The 26509-nt window shown below is 30.6% G+C and overlaps 1 protein-coding gene across 2 annotated transcripts; it reads right to left on the bottom strand.

Moving 5' to 3' along the window:
- Window positions 1-2546: 2546 nt before the first annotated feature.
- On the bottom strand, window positions 2547-25864 carry beta-Spec (spectrin beta chain). 2 transcript variants are annotated; one of them, XM_065506699.1, is made up of 9 exons: window positions 25705-25864; window positions 12891-13371; window positions 7202-12788; window positions 6937-7133; window positions 6703-6871; window positions 6130-6180; window positions 3449-3552; window positions 3216-3382; window positions 2547-3135 (listed from the first exon to the last, which is right to left on the bottom strand). In XM_065506699.1, exons 2-9 carry the CDS (start codon window positions 13350-13352, stop codon window positions 2949-2951), a joined length of 6924 nt encoding a protein of 2307 aa, XP_065362771.1. In that variant the 5' UTR covers window positions 13353-13371; window positions 25705-25864; the 3' UTR covers window positions 2547-2948. The 2 variants fall into 2 exon arrangements, with proteins under 2 accessions (XP_065362771.1, XP_065362772.1); XM_065506700.1 differs by lacking the exon at window positions 6130-6180 and having other exon boundaries at window positions 25705-25862.
- Window positions 25865-26509: the final 645 nt, after the last annotated feature.

Genomic DNA, 26509 nt, shown 5'->3' with positions numbered 1-26509 from the left:
GAAACCACAAAAGAAATCACAAAAGCAAATAAACTTATTACAGCAGAAAAGGTGTCTCTAGATTTTTATTAAATTGTAGGTGTTTTTTTAATAAAACAAGTAATTCTATAAGAAAATTAATAAAGGACATATTGTTTAATTTATTTAAATAATTTATTTTAATATTTTCCATTCAATAGCCGCAGAAATAACCAAGTGATTTGAAAACATTAGTGACTTTGTTGAACGTTTTAAAATCACAAAATTATGTGCTCAGAACACCATTTATGTGATTTCAAACCACTTTTATAAAATGTGATTTGCAGAACATACCTGATAAACTGCTTTTATTTAAAATAAAAAAATGTTTTTATTTTTTTCATAAAAATTTATATGGATGATACGTTTTTTTGTTTCAGAAAATAACAATTCAAAAAAACGTAAGCCACATATCTTAAAGTGTGCTTTGAAAAAATAAGTTTTTTTTCATAAAATATATTTTGTTTCAATATCTCAAGTAGTTTTCATTTTATATAATTTTTTGCTTCTCCTATAAACTTATGAAAAGTGATGTTACGTTATTTTGCATTTTAGGTGACGATATGCTGTTACAATAACAACATATGTATGTAGTAGAGATGAGCGATACCGTGATTTTTGAAGAACGTCGTTCTCAGTGAACGTGATTTATAAATCACTGTTCTTTTAAACAGTGACCGTGATCACGTTTTGTCTATTTTAAACAAAATAACAATTATGTTAAGAAGAATATATTATGTATTATTTGCATTCTTAAATCTGCTCGTATGTTAACCTAAAACTAATATTTACTGATTTAAAAACGTTTTTTTTTTAAATAGGAAAATAACAAAATTAAGCAAATGTAACAAAATTTTAAGAGAATTAACTGATATGGTACTTAACATTTTATTTTATACACTGTGTTGGAAATAATGCGCCTAAAAATAGGCTGTTGTTACCAGTGAATGTTGAAAAATATTAAATGTCGTTAACATTTTGTTGAAATACTTAAAAGAACGACATTAAAAGTACCTGTTACTTTCTTGTTTTGTTACCAGTGATTTTTTAAAAACGTTACTAATGAACAGGGAAACCAAAATATGCAAATGCATGTTTTTTCTGGTGAGTCTAATGGGCACATTGATAAGATATTTACACGTTTCAGAACTATTTAAGAATTTTGGCATTGGTTTGTTAGTGCATATTTTTGCATATTTTACCCTTAAATGCATATTTTTACATATATTTGTTTTAGGAGCATATTTATGTCATATTTTTGCGTTTTAGAGCATATTTTACTGTTTAATAGCATATTTTGATTTTATCAAAAACATATTTTGTCTTACTTATTTTTCGCTGCTGTGTTACAAGTTTTTACTTCCTTTGTTTAAAATTCAAAATTGAAAAATATATGTTTTTTTTTAATATAAAATAAGCACTATTTTAATAATAGCGCCATTTAAATATCAAATTTTAGTTATAATTCAAACTTAACCGTTTTAATTGTTAAAGAAATATTATCTTTTAAATTTGCTCCTATAACATCAATTGATGTCGAAAGAACATTTTCTATGTATAAAAATGTTTTCAGATCCAAAATTTAAGTCAACATTTTGTAATTTATTGCAATAATAACCCTAATTGAAGAAGTGACTTTATATTTATATAAAATGTCATCAAAAAATGACATTTAGTTCTTGTTATTTTTGTTTATTTTATGTTACTTTACCTTTTTAGAAATAAATTGTATTGATTTTTTAAATTAAAGTATATTTTTTGGTTATAAATTATGTAAAAGTTTGTTTTTTTAAGAGCATATTTTTAAATTTTAAGAGCATATTTTAAAGTTTTTACTGCATATTTAAAGCGCTTAAAACGCTTTTTTTAGAGCATATTTTCGGTTTCCCTGCTAATGAATGTTGAAAGATACAAAAGAACGACATTTAACAGTATGTTGAAAAATGTGAAAGAACGATATTAAAAGTACCTGTTACTACAGTTGTTCCAGTGATTTTTCTAAAACGTTGCCTGCGAATGTTGAAGAAAATAAAAGAACAACATTTAACAGTATGTTGAAAAATATAAAAGAACGACTTAATTGTACCTGTTACTTGCAATATTCAGTAACTATTGTTACCAGTGATTTTTCAATCACAGTGATTAAATCACAGGTATGGAAATATCGCTCATCTCTAGTATGTAGCTCTTGTTTAATTATCAATGTGAAAAATTGTCGAACTTATCAGTTGGAATAGGTCTTGGAACCGAAAATGTTTTCTTTTCTTTGCAAACAGTTTATATTCGGTTATTTGTTACTTTTTACGATTTTATTTTTGGTACTAAAAAAAAATGTAAAAAGTATAACAAGCCAAACCAAAAAGTATATTTTTTTTAACAAAAATTCAAAAAAAGTTCTTAATTAAACAAACAGAAAAAATCGTTTAACTGGTTTCCGGTATCGGTTTTTGAATACTCTAGAATTATGAATGAAAAGTAAATTAAATATGTACATACATATGTATATGTATGTAAATAAAACCATAATATTTAGAGGGAATAAATTTATAATTTTATTGAATACATTGAAATGCATACATGAGTTTTTAAATTTTTGATTGGTTTCCTTTTCTTATATTTTTTTATTTTTGTGTTTCGATTTTTTTTTTATTTATTTGTTTGTTAAATAATAAATAAGATACAATATACGTAAGATTAAATTTAATAGCAGCATTTTTGTTTTCATCGTGCACTTGATTTTGTTTTATATATATATTATATGTATGTATATATAAGCAATATAAATAACTATAATAATATTTGTATATATTATTTCCATTTAATGATTAAATCTTATAATTTTACTTCTTTATTTAAGCATTAAATAAATGTTGCAGTGTATGTGTGTGTGTTGTGTGTTTTTATGGTAATATTGTTGTTGTTATGATGTCTTACTTCTTCTTTAAAGTAAAGAATGATCTACGCTTTGGTTCGTCCTTTTGCGATGTGGCTGGTAAAGTCTGGGATCTACTTTCTGCAACAGCTGCCGAGTCGCATTGGGCCTTGAGAGCCGCGACCCATTGCGACATTTCATTATCATCATGGGCTTGCAATAAGAATTCGCCACCATTTGAAAGTCTACAATAGTTGAATAGTTAAAAAATAATATTTTTAGATGAGCAAACAATTAAATAAAATGATTCAATTCTGTAATTTACTTTATTCTCAAAACATGCTTCTTCTTAGTGTAATCGCTGGCAACATCAACTGCAGCCTTTTGTAAGTCATACACTGGTTCTCCGCGGAAAGTCAATTCAGGATTACTCTTATAACCCTTTTGTTCTTTGAAGAAAGATAAATGTCCACTTCGGGCAACTGTATACACCTATTTGTACACAGAAAACATAAACTATATAACAATTGTCAGTTTAAAACGAAATATGTAATGTACCTTATCCCATGATCTGTTAGATGCCTTCTTTGTTGTGGACTCCCATTCATGTTTTCTCGTCAAATAGCCTTCATGACCTTCGCCTCCAGTAGCACCAGCACGTTCTACAAAAATATGTAACGGATTAATACCATGTATGAATATGCTCATGCATAATTATAGACGTATACGCTCTATATAAATATTAAATTTACATATAATTTCATACCCCATTTCTAACTAAATATGACAATTCATGGATTCTCTTTTTCTATAAATTACATACATATGTATGTTCATACATACATATGTATATGCAATTGAAGGGGAATATAAAATATCGTCCCGATTTTTCCAATCTGCTTTTGCAAGATGAAGAACAAATCAATATTTCCTTGAAGATAGACAATAATTCTGAACGGCATTGTAGTGTTTTAATGTGTTATTGTTTAATATACATATGTGAAATTTCAAAATATAACTAAAAAAGTATAAAAATATATTTAAAAAAGTTTTTCCTATTAACAATAACAATAGTTTTTGAAAAATAAATCTTTTTAAAATACTTTCATATATGTACATTAGACATGCCCTTAAAAAATAGATTTGCTTTGGATGGGTCTTATTTTGTTCGTTAGTAGCTAAAACTAACTACTGCAAAATATAAGTGAAAACGGATAACTAGAACACGTGCCGGAAATCGATTGAAAATTGTAAAATTGGGTAAATATGGTACTTTTTCCGATATCTTAAAAAATTTCCCTATTTAAATACTGTACTAAATAATGGTACTTTTTCCGATATCTTAAAAAATTTCCCTATTTAAATACTGTACTAAATAATGGTACTTTTTCCGATATCTTAAAAAATTTCCCTATTTAAATACTGTTTTTTTAAACATTTTCAATAAACCTAAGCTTCTAGAGAAAATTATCTTTCTAACAAGGTATAAAGCATGAAGATCGAGTTAAAAATAACCAAGTTATTAGCATTTCCCTACGTCATATATTCAAGAAAAACGAAAATTTTGTATTATTTGCTCAATGTTGCATGCAAAAGTTATGTAAACAACTAGTCAACAATAAAAATGCGAGTAAAATATGAGTAAACTAGCACTTTTTGCTCAATATTTGGTCAGATAACACTAGTATAACTTTGTTATTTTTCATTCGAAATTATTGTTTTATACCTCGTTAGAAAGATAATTTTCTCTAGAAGCTTAGGTTTATTGCAAATGTTTAAAAAACAGTATTCAAATAAGGGATTTTTTTAAGATATCGGAAAAAGTACCATTATTTACCCAATTTTACAACTTTCAATTGATTTCCGGCACGTGTTCTAGTTATCCGATTGCACTTAAATTTTGCAGCAGTTAGTTTTAGCTGCTAATGAACAAAATAAGACCCATCCAAAGCAAATCTATTTTTTAAGGGCATGTATAATGTACATATTTTTCGTTTATAATTCATATTATAATTATTTTTAAAATAAAATTGTTTTTAAAATGTATTATTACAAACACTGGCGCTCATTTGAATAGGTTCACAATTTTCGTTACATTTTTCATATTTTTATTCCCTATTATATTCTCAATAAATCCCAATGCAATCCCAAAATATTTAAAAAGTTGAAAATGGAGCTTTGAAACTTCCGTTAAAAAATTAAATTTTGTTGGTCATGCTTGCAAATAGGTTAACGGTATCCAACGAAGACAAAAATTCATACACAAGTAAATACGGATATATTTTAAGTAAAAATTACCTTTTATTTTAGTATTTCTCAAAATATGTTAATTTTTTTTCCTAAATTTCTTGTTCAAGTGGTCTGAGACATGTTAATGGTCTGGCGAATTCCTAATAACTTTAACTTTTTTTAAACAATTTTTGTCATTTATATCTCATTAGAACTATAGTTAGTTATGTACAGATATCGATTCTTTTGCATTCAATTACAAAAGTTATTGTTTAGTAGCAAAATTTTTACAAAAACTGAAAAATTAGCATTTTTCCGAATTTTAGCGATAATACAGTTTGTGGGTCATTTTGACCCAAAAGAAATATGGAGTTAATTGCCAAAACATTTTTTTATTGTTTCACAAATTTATTTCATATAAACACACTGAAATCTAAAAAAAAAAAAAAAATGGGCTGTCACCCTAATGTATACATTGCATACATTCACAAACACTAAAATTATGTCAACGGTAAACTGATGTTATTCTTAATAACCTAATCAAGTGAGCTAAAATTTAATAAAAGCAAAAAAAAAAAAATAACAAAAACTATTTATTGTACCGTACAGTTTTTGTTCTCTAAATTAATATCTGAAAAATATCTCAATTTTAGTATAAATAAATTCGTCTCTTAAATTATATATTAAGAGGAATTAAAATAAAAATGCAAAAAATTATTAATCTAATCAAGTGAGCGGCAGTGTAATTAAAGAAAAATCTATGAATATTATACACAGTTAAAGTGGTGGCACGGTGTAATATTCCTCACACCTTTTGTCAATGTTTAGTTTAGCACATTATCGATTGTCATAAAGTTGAGATTAAAGGGGGTTTGCTAAGAGTATGTATATTTGGAATACAATATGTTAAATCTTAAAAAAGTATTGTTAACAAAACATGTTCAATATTTAAATAATAAAATTTATGTATGTAATATTGTAAATACAGTTTTTTACTGTTTATTTAATACCTGTCTGAGTTTCTGCGGTACGTTCGACTTCAGCTGCGATATCGACGACAGCTTATCCGCGAAGCATTAAAGATATTGTTTACACGTTTAGAAATTATAACAAATAATTGTTTTATGTATGTACGGAGAAGATATTTCACAAATAAACACAAAATAAAATTTAACAATCAAAAATAAAAATATTATAGAATATTGATACTAATCATATATCACCCATTAGTTACCAAATACTCTTTGCGATAGATTTAAAATAAACAAACTATAAACCAAAGAAAAAGGAATGTATATGAAGCAAATCTTACTTAAGCTCAAAAAGCTTGAATACTGCAGTGAATACTTAATGCATAGATATTATAATAACTAAAGCAACTAACTTGGTTTAACTGAAGAGAGGAAAGGTTTTTTTAAGTATATTCAGTGCTTATGTAATCCCACTTGGTCTAAACTTTACTACACTTAGTCCAGTGGGCACAAATCAAAATAAAAAATTAATATAGACACCCATGTTTGGAGGATAATAACTTAAATTAAAATAAAATTTATAAAGATTATTTTAGTAATTGTTTAACTTACCAGCTGCTTCTTCAGATGCTGCAATATCAACGACATCGCGTTTTTCGGCTTCGCGCTTGGCTTGCTCTGCTGCCTCGGCAGCAGCCTTAGCTTCCATTTCTTCCTTGATGCGTTGTCTTTCCGCTTCTTCTGCTAACTCTTGGCGTCTCTTCATTTCTTTAAGCTCAAACTGAAAAGGGATAAGGAGGAATATCATAGAATATGGAAAACTAGACAACAGTTTTTTAGGCCTACTGTTGTTAAACGCTCAAGTGCACTGAAACGCTCTTCTTGGGCGGCAGCAGATTTCTCGAATGCTTCGTGTTTCTTTATAAGATTTTCGACTTCATCGATGGTATGGCCCAGTTCTGATGACAATAGATAAGGTTCTTGGGCAATCAACCAAGCTTCAGCGACGGCAGCATCTCTAGCAAATTGATACACTTCCAAAACTAGGGTAAGAACAAATAATTTATGAATACACATATGGCAACACAAATACAAAACGAGTGCAACTTACTTAATTGCAAATTCTCCCAACGTTCTTCCCATCTTCTTAACAAAGCGTTACGACTGTTATTCAATTGTAGTAATCTGTCCTTAATATCTCCGGAGGCATAGTGACTTCGCGTCAGCAATTCCTTGCCCAATGATATACAAGCAGAGAAATTATCTTCGCGTGTGTCGATTTCAGCTTTTAGGCTTTGGTGGTTGTTCATTAGGAGTTCAACACCCGACACGTCACGTGGCTTTTCTGATGTGTTCATTTGACGGACGAGATCTTCCATCCAGATCATCAGTATACGTACCATGTTGAAGAATCTGAACAAATCACCGGTGTCGGCTAGCTTCTGTTTGCGGGCATCACACATAGCCTGTAAGTTCGCCCAAGCATGTAGAACTTCCTGTTCACGGTTTGTTATTTCCTTTGCTTTGTCTCCGGCGTAGGAGTCTTGTAACTTCGCGGATTCTTCTTGTATTTGTTGTACTTGGGCGTATAATGTAGTTAGATCTTGCATAAAGTTGTAATGTTTGCGCTGTAAAGTTGATACTGATCCAGCATCTCTTCCCAGTTCGTCGGACACTCCGTGTTGCTTTTCGATAATGCGACTGAGAACATCTTTGCAATCGTGGAAGAATTTGTGCAATTCGCGGGAAGCTGCAAGCATCTGTGTCCGGGTTTCGATTAATTCTAAAAGATCTTGCCAGGATTCGTTCAAATTGTCTTTCCATTCTGCAATGGTGGCGGAATCCGAATGACCGGCTTGAATAAGATTATCGGCAATACTATTAACCTTAGCTACACGTTCACCGCCGACGGCTTCTGTATCACGAGCAAATTCACTGAAACGTTCGGAAAGTAATGTCACATGGTCGAAGTCTTGACCCAACTCCTGTGAACCTGCAACGACTTCTCTGTCGGCAATCCATTGTTCCAAATCATCGACTTCGCGACTTAACATGAACAGTTGTAGAGCTTCGTTAAGACGAGCACGACGTTCACCGGCCAAATCTTTAAGGCCTGCATACAATTTGTCCAACTGGGATTGTTTGACAGCCACAGCATCGCCGCTCGACACATCATCAATGTTGAATTGACGTGCAACTTCACCCAACTGGCGAATAGTGTTGGCATAGTCTTCAATGGATTGCTCAAGGTTTTCGTGTTTCTTCATAAGGTTTTGGGCACTGACTTCGTCCTTGCCGCGATCTTCAACCATCATGTAAAGTTCTTGCTCGCTCATCCATGATTCGGCCTCTTGAGCATCGAAGAAGTACTGTTGAACCTTTTCAGACTCCAACAAATGTTTCTTACGGTTCTCGACAGCATCTTTAAGTTCTTGCCATTTCTGTGTCAAGTCACTAATAAGGGCTTCGAACTTCTTGGCATCTTCGTGTCCTTCATCGATAAGTTTGCGGCCGTTATTGCAAATTGCATTAATGCGGGGTTCATGATTATCAATCTCAGTAGCCAATGATTGGTTTTTCTTCTTCAAAACGTGGACATTGAATAAGGAGTTGCCATAATCGTTTGAATTGGCAACTGGCAGTTTTTCATTGATCCAGAGCTTTTCATCCTCGACATCGCGGCAAAATTGGAATGCTTCTTTCTTCTTTTCCAATTGTTTTTGGCGCTCGAGCAAAGGGGCTTTGATTTTCTCGAATCGATCAAGAACGGCAGTCTTCTTAGTGACAATCGGTTCTATCTTCTCTTCAGGAACAGTCTTCTTCAAATATTCAGTTTGTTTGTCAATTTCTTCTACTTGACGTTCCTTTACAGCCATTTGCGTTTGAATGACTTGTTGTTTTTGCATAAGAATGTTGACTGATGTTAAATCATTGCCAGTGTCGGCACTAACAATTTGTTTCTCCAAATCTGTAATGTATGAGTCAATATCGTCACATGTCTGTTGAACGAGAACTTCGCGATTGGCGTCAAACAACATTGCACCCTTTTCTTTGGTATGAGTCTCCAAGTCCTCGAACTGCTTGCCAAGCTCCTTCAATTTAGGTTCAATCACGTCCTTAAACTCAGGTTTTTCTTTCGACAATTCTTCGGCGGCCTTTTCAGCTTCATACAGACGTTCTTTGTTTGCACCAATTTCGGCTTCGAATGCCTGGTGTCTAGTCCATTTAGAGTGAATGGTCTTAGCACTTCTGTAAGATTCATCTTGTGATGTCACATATTTCTCTTGAACCCACTCAGACAATTCGTCCAAATCTTGAAGGAACTCATGCAGCTTAACTTGGTTCTTCAACTTTTCGTGTTGATCAAGTGCTCTCATGCGGTTGTCATCGCGACGACTGGCAATGTTTTCGGCACGTTTACCGATCTTTTCAGAGTCAAAGTGCTCTTTCTCAACTAATGTATCTGCTACTTGTAATAAACTGTTAATCTTATCGTCATTAGCTTCCATAGTTGTAAGGAAGGCTTCGTGGCGTTTGAGTTGGTTTTCAGCCTGTTCCAAGTTAACTGGGGTATCATCTTTGCTAAGGAAGTGTTCCTGTTGGCTGAGGAGAACTTCGGTTTGACGTGCGTCACGGTTAAACAGCTGCTGGTCAAGGCTTTGAGACAATAATACTTGACGATTCTCCCACATTTGGTGCAATTCCTCCCATCCGTCTTTAAGAGCATTCAAACGCTCGCGCAAGAACATGTATTGTGGATCGTCGGAAGTGTTAGATTCTGAGGTTAAACGTTCACCATATTCCATCATGTTCTTATAATCTTCAGTGTAATTGTCAATTTCCTCACGGATAGATTGATGCTGGTTAAGTAGCTGTTCGGCTTCGGGCAATGATGTTGGAGTATCTTCAGAGGCAACATCAGTCTGAGTTTTTGTGAGCCATGTTTGGAAATGATCCAAGTCACGCAAGAATCTATGCAAATCTCCGGCTTCTTCCAATTTCGAATCACGTTCCTTAAGCATCTGTGTTAACTGTTCCCAAATAAGTTCAATTTGTGCAATGCGGTCGCGAATGATTTGGGCTTCTTCAGGATGTTCAGATTCAATACTGTCAGCTTCCTTTCCTAAGCTTGAGAGTTTTGCTTGGATTGCAGCTAAATCGCGTTCCATGCCACTTAAACGTCTCTGCAATGTCATGACACCAGTCAGATCCATTTCCAAACTGTCGGTTTCAGTAAGAATTCGTTTTTTATCCTCAATCCATGAAATGGTTTCGCGGCATTCAATATAGAATGTTTGAACACCATGAGCGGATTTAAGTTCATCCATCTTAGATTCGGCCTTCTCACGAAGTGCCGACCACTCCTCGTTGAGGTGATTTTGACGCTCGAGAATTTCATCAGAGTTGGGATGCTCAACGTGCAATAACTGTCTTGCCAATTGATTCACAACTGCTACGCGGGAGGCGTTAGCATTCATTTCCTTGTCAAAACCTTCGAAACGATGTTTCATGATTTCAACATCCTCGATGTCTTTTCCAGGTGTCATCGTATCAAGCATCTTAGTTTTCTCCTTGATCCATTGTTCGACACCATCGGCTTCAGACATAAGTTTGTACAAACTGAGGGCGTCCAGCAAGCGTTGCTTGCGCAATTTCGCCAACTCGTTAAGTTCTTTGTAACGAGTATCAATAGCCTCTAAACGTTTGTCCACGTTGGCCTTTTCTGTGTCGTTCAGTTTTAATGTCTCAGCCTGTTTGTGCAGAGCATCAATAACTTCAGCGTAGTTCTTAAGTTCATCGGCAACATCTTTGTGTTTTTTAAGAAGCGATTGAACATTGGCTTCGTCACGTCCAACATCTTCGCTGGATACAATACGTAATGTATCTAACATCCAATTATCGACATCATCAGCATCGGCAAATAACTGGAAGTATTCCACGGCATTTTCAAGGCGTTGACGTCTATACTTGGTTAAATCTAGAAGATGGTCCCATTTAGAAAGAATTTCCTTAAGGCGATCCTTAATTCTATCGGCTCCAAAATGGCCTTCTGTGATGAGTTCAGCACCAACTTTAGCCACATTTTGCAATTGAGGATCGTGGGAAGTGATTTCAGACTCGAGGGCCTTATGTTTGCTAAGCAATAAATTGACTGTGGTTAAGTCATGGCCAATATCGTCAGTGGATACAATCTGTTCCTTTTCTTTGATCCAGTTCTCTTCATCAGCAGTATCCCAGTAGAATTGCCACAATTTGCGGCTTTCTTCTAACCGGCTACGACGTTCTACTGCCAAACGTACTAACTCAGCATAAGCATCTTCCAATTGTTGTACACGGCTTACAATTATCTCTGGGTCGCATGGTTTGTATGATTCTGGGTCATCGCTAAGGAATTTCTGTGAATTTTGTACGACGACTTTAACACGTTCACCCAAAATATTTATATCGGCTTCAACTAAAGAGTGCTTCTGCAATAAGTCTTCTACTCCCATCAAATGCTTACCGTAGTCATCTGTCAACAACAACTGTTTGATTTCCTCCATATTATCAAGGATGTATAACATCTCCTGGAAGTTCTGTTGCAATTGAAGAGAAATTTCTAGACGCATACGACGAGCACGTAACAGCTCCAACAGATAGTTCCACAAACGCATAACATTTTCCTTGCGAAGTAAGATGCGTTTTACATCGTGATAACGTTCAGACTCGAGCTCGTCACAAACTGCCACTACCGCTTGTACACGTTCTTCGTAAGCAAATATGTCAGTTTCGATTGCTTCATGTTTCTTAGCAGCTGCTTCGACTGCAGCCAAATCAAAACCGAAATTGTCCTGACTCACAAGACGTTGATTTTCCGAAAGCCAGGTTTCACGCATAGATGCTTTACGGTCAAAACGAGCTGCCAGTTGTTCAAGTTTTTCTTGACGAATTAGTTCTTCACGCAAAGCCAACTCACGTTCGTGTTCAGCTTTTTCGAGTCTTTCCCAAGCCTTGTTGATATCGGAAATCATTTTGCCCTCTTTGGGAGTATAAGGCTTTTGGTTATTCGCTCTCATCTTTGATTGAAGAGTGAACAGTAAAACTTCCAAATTTCCTTTCTCAACAAATTTTGGTGGTTTCTCTATGGTGCGATAGTTAGAGAATTGTGCTAACTGACCTTGAACACCAACCAAAGAGTTCTCGAAAACTCGTTCACCCAAAGCCTGAATCGTTGTTTCTATCCATTTCAATAAATCACTTGTGAAGTGTTCATAGTCATGAATCATCTTATCGTTTTCCATAGCAATACCCACAACTTTGCCTATACGTTTGCCCTGCACTGTCTCCTGCTTAAGTTTACTGAAGTAGTGGTAGTAGGTTACCACATAAGTAATGATTGATTTTTCGTCGGGATGCTCAACAAACACATCCTCAGCATCCAATAGTTTGGCCAAACCAAGTTTGTCTTCAGCCACATCAAAGGCATTGTTCAAATTGTGCATGGGATTTGCCTTTGACAATTTTTCGAATTGCACTAAATCAGGTCGATGCTTGTGTATAATGGCATTAAATGCCAGACCATCACGCCACGAAGTGGTAAAGTTACGAACATTGACATTGTGATAGCCAGCTGTTTTCATTTGACACCACAGCAATAAAGCGTCCTTGGCAGACTTGGTTTCCTTATTGTCCACTTCTTCAATAGTGATATCTTGAATCTAAATGCAAATAAAATTACAAAATTCAACAATTTACATGAGTGAAATGAAAGTGCACAATAACAATTGAAACTAAAAAGACTTGCTTCAGTAACTACTTACTTGGAAACGCAAAATAATAGTCCAAATCAAACCCAAATTTAACGATGCATTACCATCGACAATATCATGTGAACCAATGTTTTCCAAATGTACTCTCTGTTCGCGCAAAAACTGTAGAGCTTTATCAACGTTCTCCAAGCAATGGATTCTCATTTTTCCCTTTGTGGGTTTCGGTAGTCTTTCGCCAGACAATACTTCCAACAATTTTATTAAATGCTTACCATCGCGCATATCTACATACAAATCGGCTATTCTGCAGTTGACACGACACAAATGCGAATTTACCCATTTAGTAAATGTTTTCTTTTGTACACTTTCACGTTCCTCAGCTAGGGCCTTGATTCGTGAACGTTCGAAAAGACGTGAACTCGAATTTCCTCCATCATATTCATACTCATCGATGTATTCGTTGCCTGGACCCTGACTAGGGTCCCATCGAACAATTGAAATGTCCGTCGTCATCGCTTTCGATAATTAATTTCTAAAAAATAAACAATTACAAAAATAAAATACTTATTAATACACTCTAATACGGCTGTAAATTCTAAAGGATTTTCGGTCCAAAATTAATAAATAAATTAAATTAGTAACAAATTTTCTAAATATTAATAAACGTTTTCGTAAAAATAATAATTCTCAACTTAACATACATACACTTCGTATGTTAATGATTTTTATTTATCGTACATTGTATCACGTCATTTCATACTACTGTCAAGAAGAATAATTCTAAAAAAATATCTATAATTGTTGACGTCATAGTTCTATACTTCGCTAGATACAACAACAAAAAATACAAAATTTACGTGTGTCAAAAAAAATAGACAACATGTAAATGCGTTAATTAATACATTTTTAAATTATAGATTCAAACCTAATTGCATAATTGGACAAACATTCATTTTAATCTACATACATATGCACATACAGTGGCGTACAAATATTGTATTTAAAATTCGATTAAACGGATTAATATTATATGCTTCATCCGACATTAAAACCAGTGGACGTAGCAAGATGAAATATGACTCTTAATGACTTTAATAAACATTATTATACCTTTCACCATTAGTGGTAAGGGTATATACATATAAGTTTGTAATTTCTACATTTTTCATCAAAGTTGAAATCAACTTTCCGATGCTATCAAATGAATGACATACATTCATGATTGAGACATCAATATATCCGCTATAGTCCTGTTTCTATTACTATTTAAATTCATCGATTTTTGACATATTTTTTTTATCTATATCTGTATCTGGATTACTAAGCCATTAACATAGACAATTCAAAGACCTTTACAACGACGTTGAAAGGATCTTTTGTTCACCAAAATTTTTTTTAAAATTGTTATCTAAAACTATACATTGGTGTATAAGTTTCGCCATAGCCAAATATAGCTCCCTTATTTTTTTTTATTCAAATATTTGAAAATCATATCTTAATATCTGACCACCACTGTATCAAGCTAAAATAATAAATACTAAATTTTTCTTGTACGTGAATTTCTATATCACAATAACTGACATAATTTAATTAGACTTGTGAAGCAAATGAAGTAATTTGCCCTGAAAGTTATAATTAAATAAGAAAATATTTAACTGGTATTATTGCATTGTTCGTTTACTTGCTAGTTTTTACTATTTTTAAGTAAACAAAACTGTAAAACGGACAGATTCTATGTTTATTAAGGTAGGGTCACACATGACAAATATTTGACGAAAAAGACGTAACCACTAAATAAAATACATTTGAAATTCTTTTGTTTATTTCAAAAACTTATTTTACTTAGGATGATTAAAAACCAAAAAATTTAGGTATATTTTATTTGATGCTGTTTGATCTTACAAAACACTTGTAAGAGTAAACACGTCAAACAAATTTGTGCTAAATGTGCAAATATTTGCCATGTGTGACCCTACCTTTAGAGTATCCATTTTTTTGTGTTGTGTGTGTTGTTGACTAGACAGTTCCTTTTGGCATGCCATCTGCCGAGTCACCCCAACCATCAGGACGCTTTCGCAGCGACATCCAAGACGTCATACCATCGTACATCGACCGATTGTCAATTGCAAGTGCTCGGAAAACGTTGCATCAAACGGCGGTTTCTGAAGCACAATTAAGAGCCGGTTGGAGCAGTTTCCTCAACTGATATTCGGTCAAAAAATCATTATTCGGACTGATCCGAAACTTTTCAAATGCACTTTTAATTTAAATTTGTTTCTTCCAAATTTGTATCGAATACTGAATACTGACTGGTATTAGGCCGAATTTGATTATACAATTTAAATGACAGAATTAAATAATAAACACAATAAATATAATAGGGGAATATGTACGTATATAAAAATTGGTATATGCATCCTTGTATTCGTACTTAATACTGAGCTCCGCTATGGAAATTCTTTGCACTAACTTTTGAACTATGCATTATGACCTAGTTCGTAACTACACACAGATTTGTGGGATTTCATAATTGTTTATCCAGAGTTTTGCAAAAGAGCCACATTTCCTTTTGACTTAATTTTAGCGATGTATTTTGTGGGTTATATTTTTGATACCAAAACTGTTAAATAAATGAAATAACACATACATGGTCATCGCTTGGTCCTGTGCGTATAGCCAAAATGTATATACATATGTATGTTTGTATATTCATTCACACATACAATAACGAATACCGAATGTCCTAATTTAGCTATTGAAAGGAGACATCGATTTTCTCACCATATACTACATACTTACAACTGTATTTTAAACATTTGCAACTGCAAACATATTTCACAACTTGCGATTTGTTAGAACTTTTTGAGATGTAAATTGAATAATCTGAAATACGATGGGAATTGGTGTAATCAATATTTCCTTTACTGTATGTTCAAATAAATTTTAAAGTACTTTTTGTTATCTTAAAAACGTTTGTCAGCCTTTTCAATATTATCACAAAAGTTGAAAAAGCAGTTAAGGCCGATAGATAAAATACAGCGATTAAATAAATAGAAAATGTTACAAACATTAGGTGTTGGTGACTCGAGCTAAATATTGTGTAAAAATAAATTAATGATTTCAATTGTTTCCATTGTACTGTACGTTGTAATTTGCACAAGTAGAAAATATGCTAAACTTTTTGCTTCAAAGTTGACATTTTCGATAATATTGCAAATGTTTGATTTGTTTAACATTAAGAAAATTTGTTTGTGAGAATGTTAAAAAGAGAGACAAGAAAAACAAAGTTTTGTTCTCAACATTTTACTTCTTTCATATTATACCTATTAGTTGAAAATTGCTGATATTTAATAGGCAATTGCTTAATAATTTTCATAAATTAATATCAATTGTATAAAGCGTTCAACAAAAAAAATATGTTCTCATATGTTTAGTATTCTGTTGATTAATATATTGTTGCGAATGCCATTTTCCCCATATACATATATATGTATTGTTTTACTTTTTCCGCAGTGATAGTACATATGTATATCCGTTTATATATATGTTGTACGTATAAAATGACATAATTTTAGAAGTTACCATAGGGTATAAAACTAGTGGCACTCTCCCAGCTTTTAATGCTGGCACAATAACAAAAAACTTAGGTTTTTGACAAAAGACTTACGTTTTTTCCTCAGTAACGCTTCTATGTATGTATATTTTATTCTATGGTTAAAACTATTTTTTTTCGGACAGTTCATCAGCCGATCTCTTTGTGAAAATATGTATTAGTTTCTCGACAGTAATGTTACTTTTAAATAAATTAAAGAAGAAAATAAATTAATAATAAATTATATAAAAAAACATTTTTAAAACAAGCTTTTATTTAATTGCTGTAAACAAATAAACTTTATTTTTATTTTATATAAAAGCTTGTGATATTTCTCTGATACTGGACTTGGCAGGGCAAGCATTTATATCATATAAATTGTACAATGTATTAAATAGTTTGATTTAATTAAAAAAAAACTGGTTTTAAAAATGTTTTTATAATTATTAATTTATTTTCTTCTTTTTTTATAGCACAGATTTCCAATTTAAATTCTAATTTTGTAACGTATCTTAAAAACCTTATACATATTCTCAAACCATAGAAAAAATATACATAGAGCGGAAACTCTCCTATCAAACCTAACTTAGTTATCAAAAACCTAAGTGGGAGAATGTATTAGTAAAAAAACTATGTGAAAACAAAAACACTTGTATGTGCAACTTTTTTGTTTCTATTTTCTGCCATAGAGCGGAAACTCTCCTGTCAAAGACCTAACTCAATTGTCAGAAACCTAAGTGGTGAGAATGTATTAGTAGAAAAAACTATGTGAAAACATAAACAAAACTGGTATGTGTGATTATATTGAGTAATTTTTTGTTTGAGTTTTTTTCTAGTTTCCTCTCAATGTTTCTCTATGGTTTTTGCTCTATGTCTGACACTACATTGAAAATTTGTTATTTTTTTCAAAATGTTTAAGTTCTTTATTTTTATTTCTAAAATAAAATTACAGTTAACTTTTGCAATATTGTTCATATTTGCGTATGGCATCTTATTTCCATCTACAATATAAGTTTCTTGTGTTAAAAATGGAAAATTACACTCTGATATGTTTACACTTTTACACAACAAACACAAAAAACTAAATTCAACAAAAAAATAAAATTATTTGTTGAATTTTTTTCTTGTGTTTGTTGTGTAAAAAAATCAGAGTGTAATTTTCCATTTTTTTGAAATGAATACCCTTATTGTTTATTGGATTTAAAAAAACAAAAATATATTTTGAAAAAAAGGAAAAAAACTCGAAGTTATTATGCAAAAAAATAAGTATGTAATTGAATTAGAATTTAGCCACTACCCTGTTGATTTAGATTTTAAAGCTTTTGTTGCACTTGATCATATTTTAGAGTAGCCAATGGTAATAAAAGTCTTAAGTGTACACCCCAAAATGGTGTTCATATTATCGCGGGTGCACTGAATTTTTTTTTTAGAATCCTCAAGATTTAAAGAATGTTTTAAGAGCTTTCAAACATATGCAGGATCTATAGATTATTTTAATAGTTTTAAAACATTTTCGATTTATGTACATTAGGGTGGGTCGATTGGCATGGATTTTGCCCTAGGAATCATAGGTCTTAAAATATATTTCGACCTTGCGGAAATATGAGTTTGAATAATTTTTATTTTCAATTAAAAAATATGTATATTTTAAATTACCAATTATTATATATTGAATAGGTATAACATATGAGGGGCTAAAGCACAAGGGGTTCAAGTGACTTACTATGTTTAATAATGAGAAAAATGAGGTTAAAGTTAATTTACAATAAAAAAATGTTAGATTATATCTGGAATATTACTTTCTAATTAATAGAGATCCTGAGATATATATTAATCGAACACGATAAAAAAACCATCTTTTACATATACAAATAACCAAAAATTACCTTTGATGTAAGGAAAGTCGTACTTATACCCCTTGTGCTTTAATTTTTTTTAAATTTCTAAATAGATGAAAAGAATGGCGCATATTCATAAACGTTCACCAAGTGTTGACTTTTTTAAGTACCTATTTAAGTTATTCACAATTGGTTACTTTCAGCACAATTAGTTAGCACTTAATCATGGGTAAAGTTGTAACTAAATGTCAACTACTAATACATTCAAAAAAAACAGCTGATCGATTTCATTTTAATACTTGTATACAAAAAGAAAATAATCTAGAGATGTGTTTTTTTTTGTCAACAACATTCTATTGAAAAATTTCATTCTACATACCCTTATTTTAATTGATTTACATACAAACTATAACTATAAATTTTTTATGTACTTTTAGAGAATAAAAATAGTCTCTTAATAGCTTTATAAGCCTTTTAATTAATTACAGTATATATCGATCAAAATATTATCGATATTTATGAATTGTGAATAAGATCTACAACTATCTATGAACTATTTTTTAGTTTCTGTTTTACTAGTTCCGACTTTAGTTATGATTTCTGAATATGCGCCAATGTTATTAATACCTAATAAGATAACCACAAAGACTACATTTTTCTAAATAACAATTTATTACGAATAGCTTCCATGACATCTCGCGGTCATCTTCATCCTCACTTGTCTTTCGATTCGGAATTTCTTCCATTCTATCGTGAGGAAGTGCTTTAAACCATTCATGGTAAATTGGTGGTACATATGCATATAGCAAAGAAGATCCTGTAGGTTCCCAAATGTTGGTTCGGTCAACATTTCGAGCTTTCATGTTTATTTTGGTGAAGTTTTCATGGGCATTCATAAGATCATCTTTGTATGAGATGATCAGATTCAGAGAATTCGTCAATATTATTTTCAGATTCGTGCATTGTTAATGATTTTACCTACCAACAATAATAGACAATTAATATATGTACTCGATTACTTTTTGATTTTTGGCAAATAATTCACAAAGTGCAATTACGTATTTTGAAACAGATGTTTAGAAAAAAGTGATGGAATTAGTCGCTAGATTTTAGCTCATCACTCAATCAGTCCATGTGTAAAATGAGATTTAATATTTACTTAGAGCACAAGGGGATTATGTGCTCATGTACCCTTTGTGCTCCAAGCGAAACAGGTATTTTAATGACAAGTGCTAGAATTGGTCACCATATCTGGCTAACCAATGAGAATCCCACATTCACTCTTGTCCCATGAACTTCTCGGAACTTCACCTACTAATTCCATATGTTAACTCAATTTTAGAAAAAATGCACTCACAAGGATAGATATTGAAATATTTAAATAAAATTAAAAATATGATTAAATTAAATGTATTCCTATAAAAGCACTTCTTCTGACGTGTTCATGCAATTAATAGAAATTTGGAGCCATCAAGACAAATTTTCACTATTTTCTTTTTGTAAACCGAGTAATATAAAAAAAACAAGCGATATTTTAAAACGAATAATTGACAAATTGTATATAATATATAGTTATTCTATAAACCAGTTTGTGCATTGTACAGGTTTGCTTAATCGAAAGTAAAACAAGTAAGAGATTTACAGAATATCAAAATAAGTGAATTCGTTTTGAAAAAGAAAACGTTACTTGAATTGTGTTTACAAAATAGGGGTATTATTGCAAAATAACTACGAACAAATTATAACAAAAAAAAAGTAAATCAGAATGTATTTGCATTTTAGGACTTGACAAAAGTGGAAGGAAAGAAGATTTGCTAACCACTGATCTACTACCTAGTTAATCGATGCTATTATTTATTATGTTATGGATCGTTTTTATTTTGACAATGATGATTTATAGAAATGCTAGTTGCAATTTTTTATTTCTGTGTAAAATGTACTACATATGTACATACATATTTCTATTTAGAAAATGTATCACACATATTTTATTTTTATTTAGATGAATCAACATACATAGTACATATGTATGTACATGCAACATTAGTTTTTATTTAAGTATGTATGTATGTCGTATTATAATGATTCTATATAAATTAAGTGGAATGAATATGTCACTATGTATGACATTTGACTTTGCCCCACACTACAAACATATCTGATGGAGATCAAATTGACAAGTAAAAAATTATTTTCACATACATATGTACATTAATAATATGTAAGTATGTACATATATACATACATACTATTTTTGATGTACTACTTATTATCAGTAACTATAACTATGTAAGTATGTTTGCCTGGATGGATGTTTATGCATGTCAATTCAATTTAAAATATACATATAATATAACTACACATTTTATATACACTTTAGAAATCATTGTGAAAATTCAATCCGTCTGGGTGGAGAGGGTAAAATGAAAATGAGCTCATTCATACTCTATAACAGGCAGTACAACTTTATGTTTGTGGTTGTTGTTTATAGGTTATAGTGGTCGTAGAAGTGTTGGTGTGTTATTGCTAAAGTAGAAACGAATCGAATTGAAAGAGAAACACACAAAAATACAAAAGTATAGAAGAAAACAAAATTAAAAAAAAAAAAATAAAAAAGTTTAACATTGTATTAGTAGCTCTTATCTATTACGTAATATTTTCTCATTTATTTGTTTCATTCAAAACACAGCTTTAACATACAATACTACTACCGCATGAATGTTATTATTTTTAATTCCTTTTGTAATTTCGTTGTCTGTCTGACGGTGTTGACTCAATTTTAAGAATTTCTAATATGAATCAAAGAATTCAAACAAAATTGCGTGCATGAATACAGAGAATAAAAACAGAAACAGAAAACAAACAAAAAACACAAATACAATTTTAAATAAAAACAAAATTACGTATTCCTGTCACCGCCTATTTTTAGAGACCACAAAAAAATCACAAATTATATTAAGAGCAAAAGAATGTTGAAAGAATATTTATACCAATTTATCTTTTGCTATATTTTTCGTAACAAACATCTTCTGTTCATTTATAATACATACGTTAGCTTATAAATGTTTTAGCACACCGACCATTTAAAAAAATACATAGTTTGTAGAGGATTATATATATTTTAACTGTCTTCTTTCTGATTCCGAAACACGTTTCTCGATATCAAGCATACAACAACATATAAAGATATATTTGATCCTTTTCTAAACAGAAAGTAGATATTGTTGTCGAAAATTCATTGCGGTGGAAAAATATTTAAAAATATTGACTATCTTTGGCAGCGTGGGCTTCTGGTCTTTCCGGAAACCCACGACATATAGTTGTAGACTTGCAACTACAACTAATAATGTTTATCAATTCCTAAGTAAAAACAATATAATCTTACATGTACTTTTTTGAGTACATATTTTTTATTACAGCGTGTTTCTGAGTTTCTTCTATTTGATTCAATCTAGGGTTTGGGGTAGGTTATGTACTGTATAAATTTAATAAAAAACAATATTTCCTTGAACATTTTGAAAAGAAAGCTTTTAATTGTGACTATAAATAATATTAAGTTCAATCTAACATTTTTACCGCTATTAATAACCTCATAATTTGCTTTTTTAAAAGTTAATTTTGAGTTATCATGTCGTTGCACCAAATGAGCGATATAAAAAAATCAATTAATTGTTTAAGACCGGGTAACTTATCAATATGTTAAACGTTATTAAGGCTTAATCAAATATAATCAAAATTCAACATAAATAACTTTCATATAGACATAATTCAAACGACCTAATTTCATGGTGATCGGTCCATAATTGGTCATAGCTCCCATATAAGGCTCACTTCCGAAAATCACTCTCGAATATAAATTATTGAAAAACAAAAATCTTTTTGCGCATTTACTTTGTGTAGGGTATTTGTTTTTATATATGAATTAGATTCTAGACATCCGTCTTATGCATTTAATGGTCAACAATTGTAAATTTCGTGCAATTCCTTTTTTATCGGTTCCTCAATCGTTACCTTAATATAGAAAGGCCGCAACTCGTGTTTTTTTTTTTGTAAGCCCAGATTTTTGTTTATTTCGATAAATGGTCCCCTCATATATCATATTTAGCAACAAAATCTCTACTTAAAAAAACACGATTTAGGCGCTTTCTATATTAAGGTAATGATATGTAAATATCTTTTTAGACCTCCGAATAGTAGTAATGGTAGTTTTTGCAATAACACTTAAAATTTGTCGAGGAAATTTCGAACCCTAGATCATAAGAACATTGCAACAAATTACAAAGAAAACAGCGAAAATCTATATAAAGATAATTCCTTATCTATCCAATGTACATATTAAAATTAAAACATTTTGCTTATTTATTTCAAATAGTCATTGAATGTCACGTTATAAATCATTAATTGAATTATTCAGTTCAACAAAACAGACACATTATTTCACAAGCAATTTTTTATAAAATTTAAACAGGATGTATAATTAAGATAAATACCAAGTTTGGCTACCGTTAAAAAATACCCTTTCAAGTCAACTACCGCTAAGCTACCATTACCACTAAAATACCGTTACGGAAATAATCCAAAATAGCGTTAACCGTTTAATTTTTCAAAAGTATGCTCATTAAGGTATTTATAATAAATTGTGTTTTATTTGAGTACTTATTAAAAATATAAATAAACTATTTTGAAAATAATGACTGATGGCGTAATTCCTTTCATTCTCTAACGACAATATAAATTAAAAAAATAGTAAATTGTTAAAAAAAATCATTTGTGCATAAAATATAAACATAAATAGATATGTAAATTTAAGTAATTTTAAAAGTACATTTTCATTTAAGCAAACTATTTTTGCTAATTCTTTTTATCGTATTTGCCCGAAAACCTCTATATTTTATTTGGTTGTTTTCCTGCAAACTTTATATTTTCTTCAATTTGTTTGCCTTATTTGTAATACCGTGGTGGCCTTATAATTAGAAACGACTTTGCAACAGTTTAAGACTTTGTTTGGAGGACGTCTCACATACGTTTTTTCATCAGATTGAAACCAGTTTAACTTTAATTTCGTCGCTCCAGAGAAATCTATTCTAGTAATGTGAATCTTTTTTAAGCATTTCTCTTGCAAACCACAACCGCATATTAATATTTCATTTTGAAATGTGTTTTTTTTTTGGTGCAATGCACCCACGGAGTCCCGACTCTAGTAAGAGCCTTCTTATTGTACGTGTGGATATTTCTACATGATTTGTTTTTGTACATTTTAGAAACTAAAAGGTATCCAAATTATTACAAATTAATAATATTGTTTTTCAAATTACACTCACTTTGTCACTAATAATACCAGTCAGTCAAAAGCAACTACTTGGGAAGTAATCTTAATTTATTTTTAATAAGTGAATCTATGAGATAGAATGTTCCAAAAAATCAGTATATGGTTGACAATGTTATTAAACAGTACAATATTATATATCATTTTAAAGGTATTTTGATGCACTATTCAATGATACCCATAATTATTTTCCAAATAGGTTGGTATGTAAGAAATTTATTATTATATATATTTACTTTAAATTCCTATAACTCTTTGGGCCATTAACAACTTGCCTTTATGTTCGTAATATAGTAAAAGGAAACTTTAAGTAAGAGAAAAAGGTAAGGGTACCTTATCTTTTACTATTACGAACATAAAGGCAAGTTGTAATAATGGCCATTTTTGTGCTAATAATCACAACACCAAAAGAGCTATCAACAAAAAAATATTAAAATACATGTTGCGTTGATATTGATTTATGCCAAATGGTTAATTAATATCTAATTAAACGATGTATCCATTAATCGGAACGTATCGCATTTACTAGATCTATAATTAAATACTTAAAATTATTTTTGTTAAATAAGATTTGAATCATTTAGTTTAAAGTTTTTAAATATTAAAAATAAAAAAACTGAGGAACTAAGTAAACTAGTTTTCGAAAGAAAATATATATATATACCTTTATTTAATTGACAAACCAAAAAATATACCTTTTTTCAGAGATATGTATATATTCCGATATTTTTGCAAGTTCGAAGCCACTCCCACCCGAAAGAATTCGACAACAATTTTTATTGATATTTTGAATTATTTTAAAAATGTCTCTACAACTTAAAGAAACTACTTTTTTTTCTTTATTTTCAAAATCACTGTATTTAGAAACAACTTATTTCCTGATCGCTAATAGGAATTTCAGAACTAAGAGAGAAATGCATTAAAGGGTAAGTATGTGTATACTCGCCCATTTAAACTCGCATAAAATACACAAGTGATGTAAATTAATTATAATACTACGCCCTATGAGCCAATCGTTTTATTTTTTTTATTTTTTATTAATTGCTTAGTCATTATATACTAAACATGCAAATATAAAAATCAGGCACACAGTGAAACCAAACATTGATACAAATTTTACAGGAATTCATATCCTTAAATATATTCTAACAATTTGTTCACAGATTTATTTTCCCTCTCGTCATTTTATTGTTTCTTTTTTTATTTGTTGTGCACTCATTTTATTCCTCTCGTTAAATTTCACAATTATTCTCTATATTTTTTAATTTTACATTTTTATGTTGAATGTGTAGAATCTTTAAGTGTTAATTTATTGTGTTTTAATAAATATATGTTTCATTATTGTGTTGAGAGGTGATTTTCATAAATATTTACTATCTATATATAATAAGGTGAATTTTTAGAAAGTATTTTTCACTTGGAACACACTGATATGTTGATTCTGTTGTTTATTGATGATGAGGAACACTAAATACACACATCCAATTACACTCACTCACTCATCACTCACAAAACAAAATGAACGTACGTACGGTACGGTGGATATTTCTCCTTCTCTAGGTTAGTGCGGCGTGTAGTAGTAAAGCGAACAGTGCAAAAGAAAATAATAACAAGCAATCAAACAAGCTTTAAGAGCGAATGTTGTACGAGTGAACAAGCGAACGAATCGACCGATTAAAATGATGTCATCAACACAGTAACGAAACACTAAGAAGAGTAGTGAAGAAGAATAAGTAGAAAAGGCTAAAACTCATGAATTCATTTTTTCATAGATAAATCAATCGATTGATAATGTATGATGTAGATTCTTACGGTTTAGTGTACGAACTACATTCATACATAATTACATACTTATATTTTAAGATCAATTTTTTATATTACATATATTTCATTTTAATATTCTTTAGTCAGGTTTGAAGTATTATTGTATCACCTTTAATAATTATTTAACTTTTTATTTTGACTTGTTTATTTTCATTTATAGCCGCTTTCAATTTAGCCCAATGGGCGTTGTCTGTCTTGCCTAATAGTTTAGTTAATTTTTTTATTATTATTTTCACTTCCTATTTTCACGCAAAAGGAAAATAAAACATTTTCCTCTTAACTTACCGCCGTTTCGTAATTATTTGTCAATAAATTAAAATTATACACAGTTCGTTATATTCCCAAATATGTAGTTTATTATAATGTTCTATAAAATTTTCTCATTTAATACACAAATTTATAAAATAAAATATTTTTTCTTTTTCATTCAACGAACAACTTTGAGAAACGACAGTAATTGGACTACTTGAAAAAGTGAAAAATTATGTATACAACAAACTTGAAAAAAAAATTCGTACGATTTGGCAGCACTTTAGACAAATTTAAAGCGTTGCCAACCAACTAAACTGTTAAACCGATAATAAAAACATATTTTTATGATGATAGAATTGCTAGATTGATGATAGAAGTGCATTTAAGTTTACTCACCAATTAGTCGACAAGCTACTTTTAATATTAAGAAGTTTACAACATCATTTGTTATTCAAAATCGTATTTTTTTCTTGTTTTGATTTAATTTTTTGTTAGGCAGCTAAATGATTTTTTTTATTTATTTATTCAATTGTAATATAAGTATCCATTTGGCCAATAAGATATCTTCCCCTTAATAAAACAACATTATTATTTTATTGCTTAATAAGAATCTACATAACTGATTCTATATGTGCTCATAATTTGGTGGAATTCTACTTCCACAAAGTGGGCCAAAAGATCAATTGAAATATTACTTTTGTTCTAGATGTCTACTAACACAAAAATTTTAAACTCAATTATTTCGAAATGGCAAAAAATTATACACTATTCTTTTATTAAGGGGACGATATTATATTACAAGTATTCTTATTATTTATGAGAACATCCATACATCCTG

This window comes from Calliphora vicina, chromosome 4, assembly GCF_958450345.1.
Source record: "Calliphora vicina chromosome 4, idCalVici1.1, whole genome shotgun sequence".
NCBI lineage: Eukaryota > Metazoa > Arthropoda > Insecta > Diptera > Calliphoridae > Calliphora > Calliphora vicina.
The sequence above is the reverse complement of the archived record's forward strand: the minus strand, read 5'-3'. Positions and strand labels throughout refer to the sequence as shown.

Coding starts and splice junctions, on each gene's coding strand:
- beta-Spec (XM_065506699.1), bottom strand. CDS start 13,352: ATGACGACGGACATTTCAATTGTTCGATGGGACCCTAGTCAGGGTCCA. Junction 3,383..3,448: donor CTAACAGATCATGGGATAAG/GTACATTACATA, acceptor GTGTACAAATAG/GTGTATACAGTTGCCCGAAG. Junction 3,136..3,215: donor AAGCATGTTTTGAGAATAAA/GTAAATTACAGA, acceptor CAACTATTGTAG/ACTTTCAAATGGTGGCGAAT.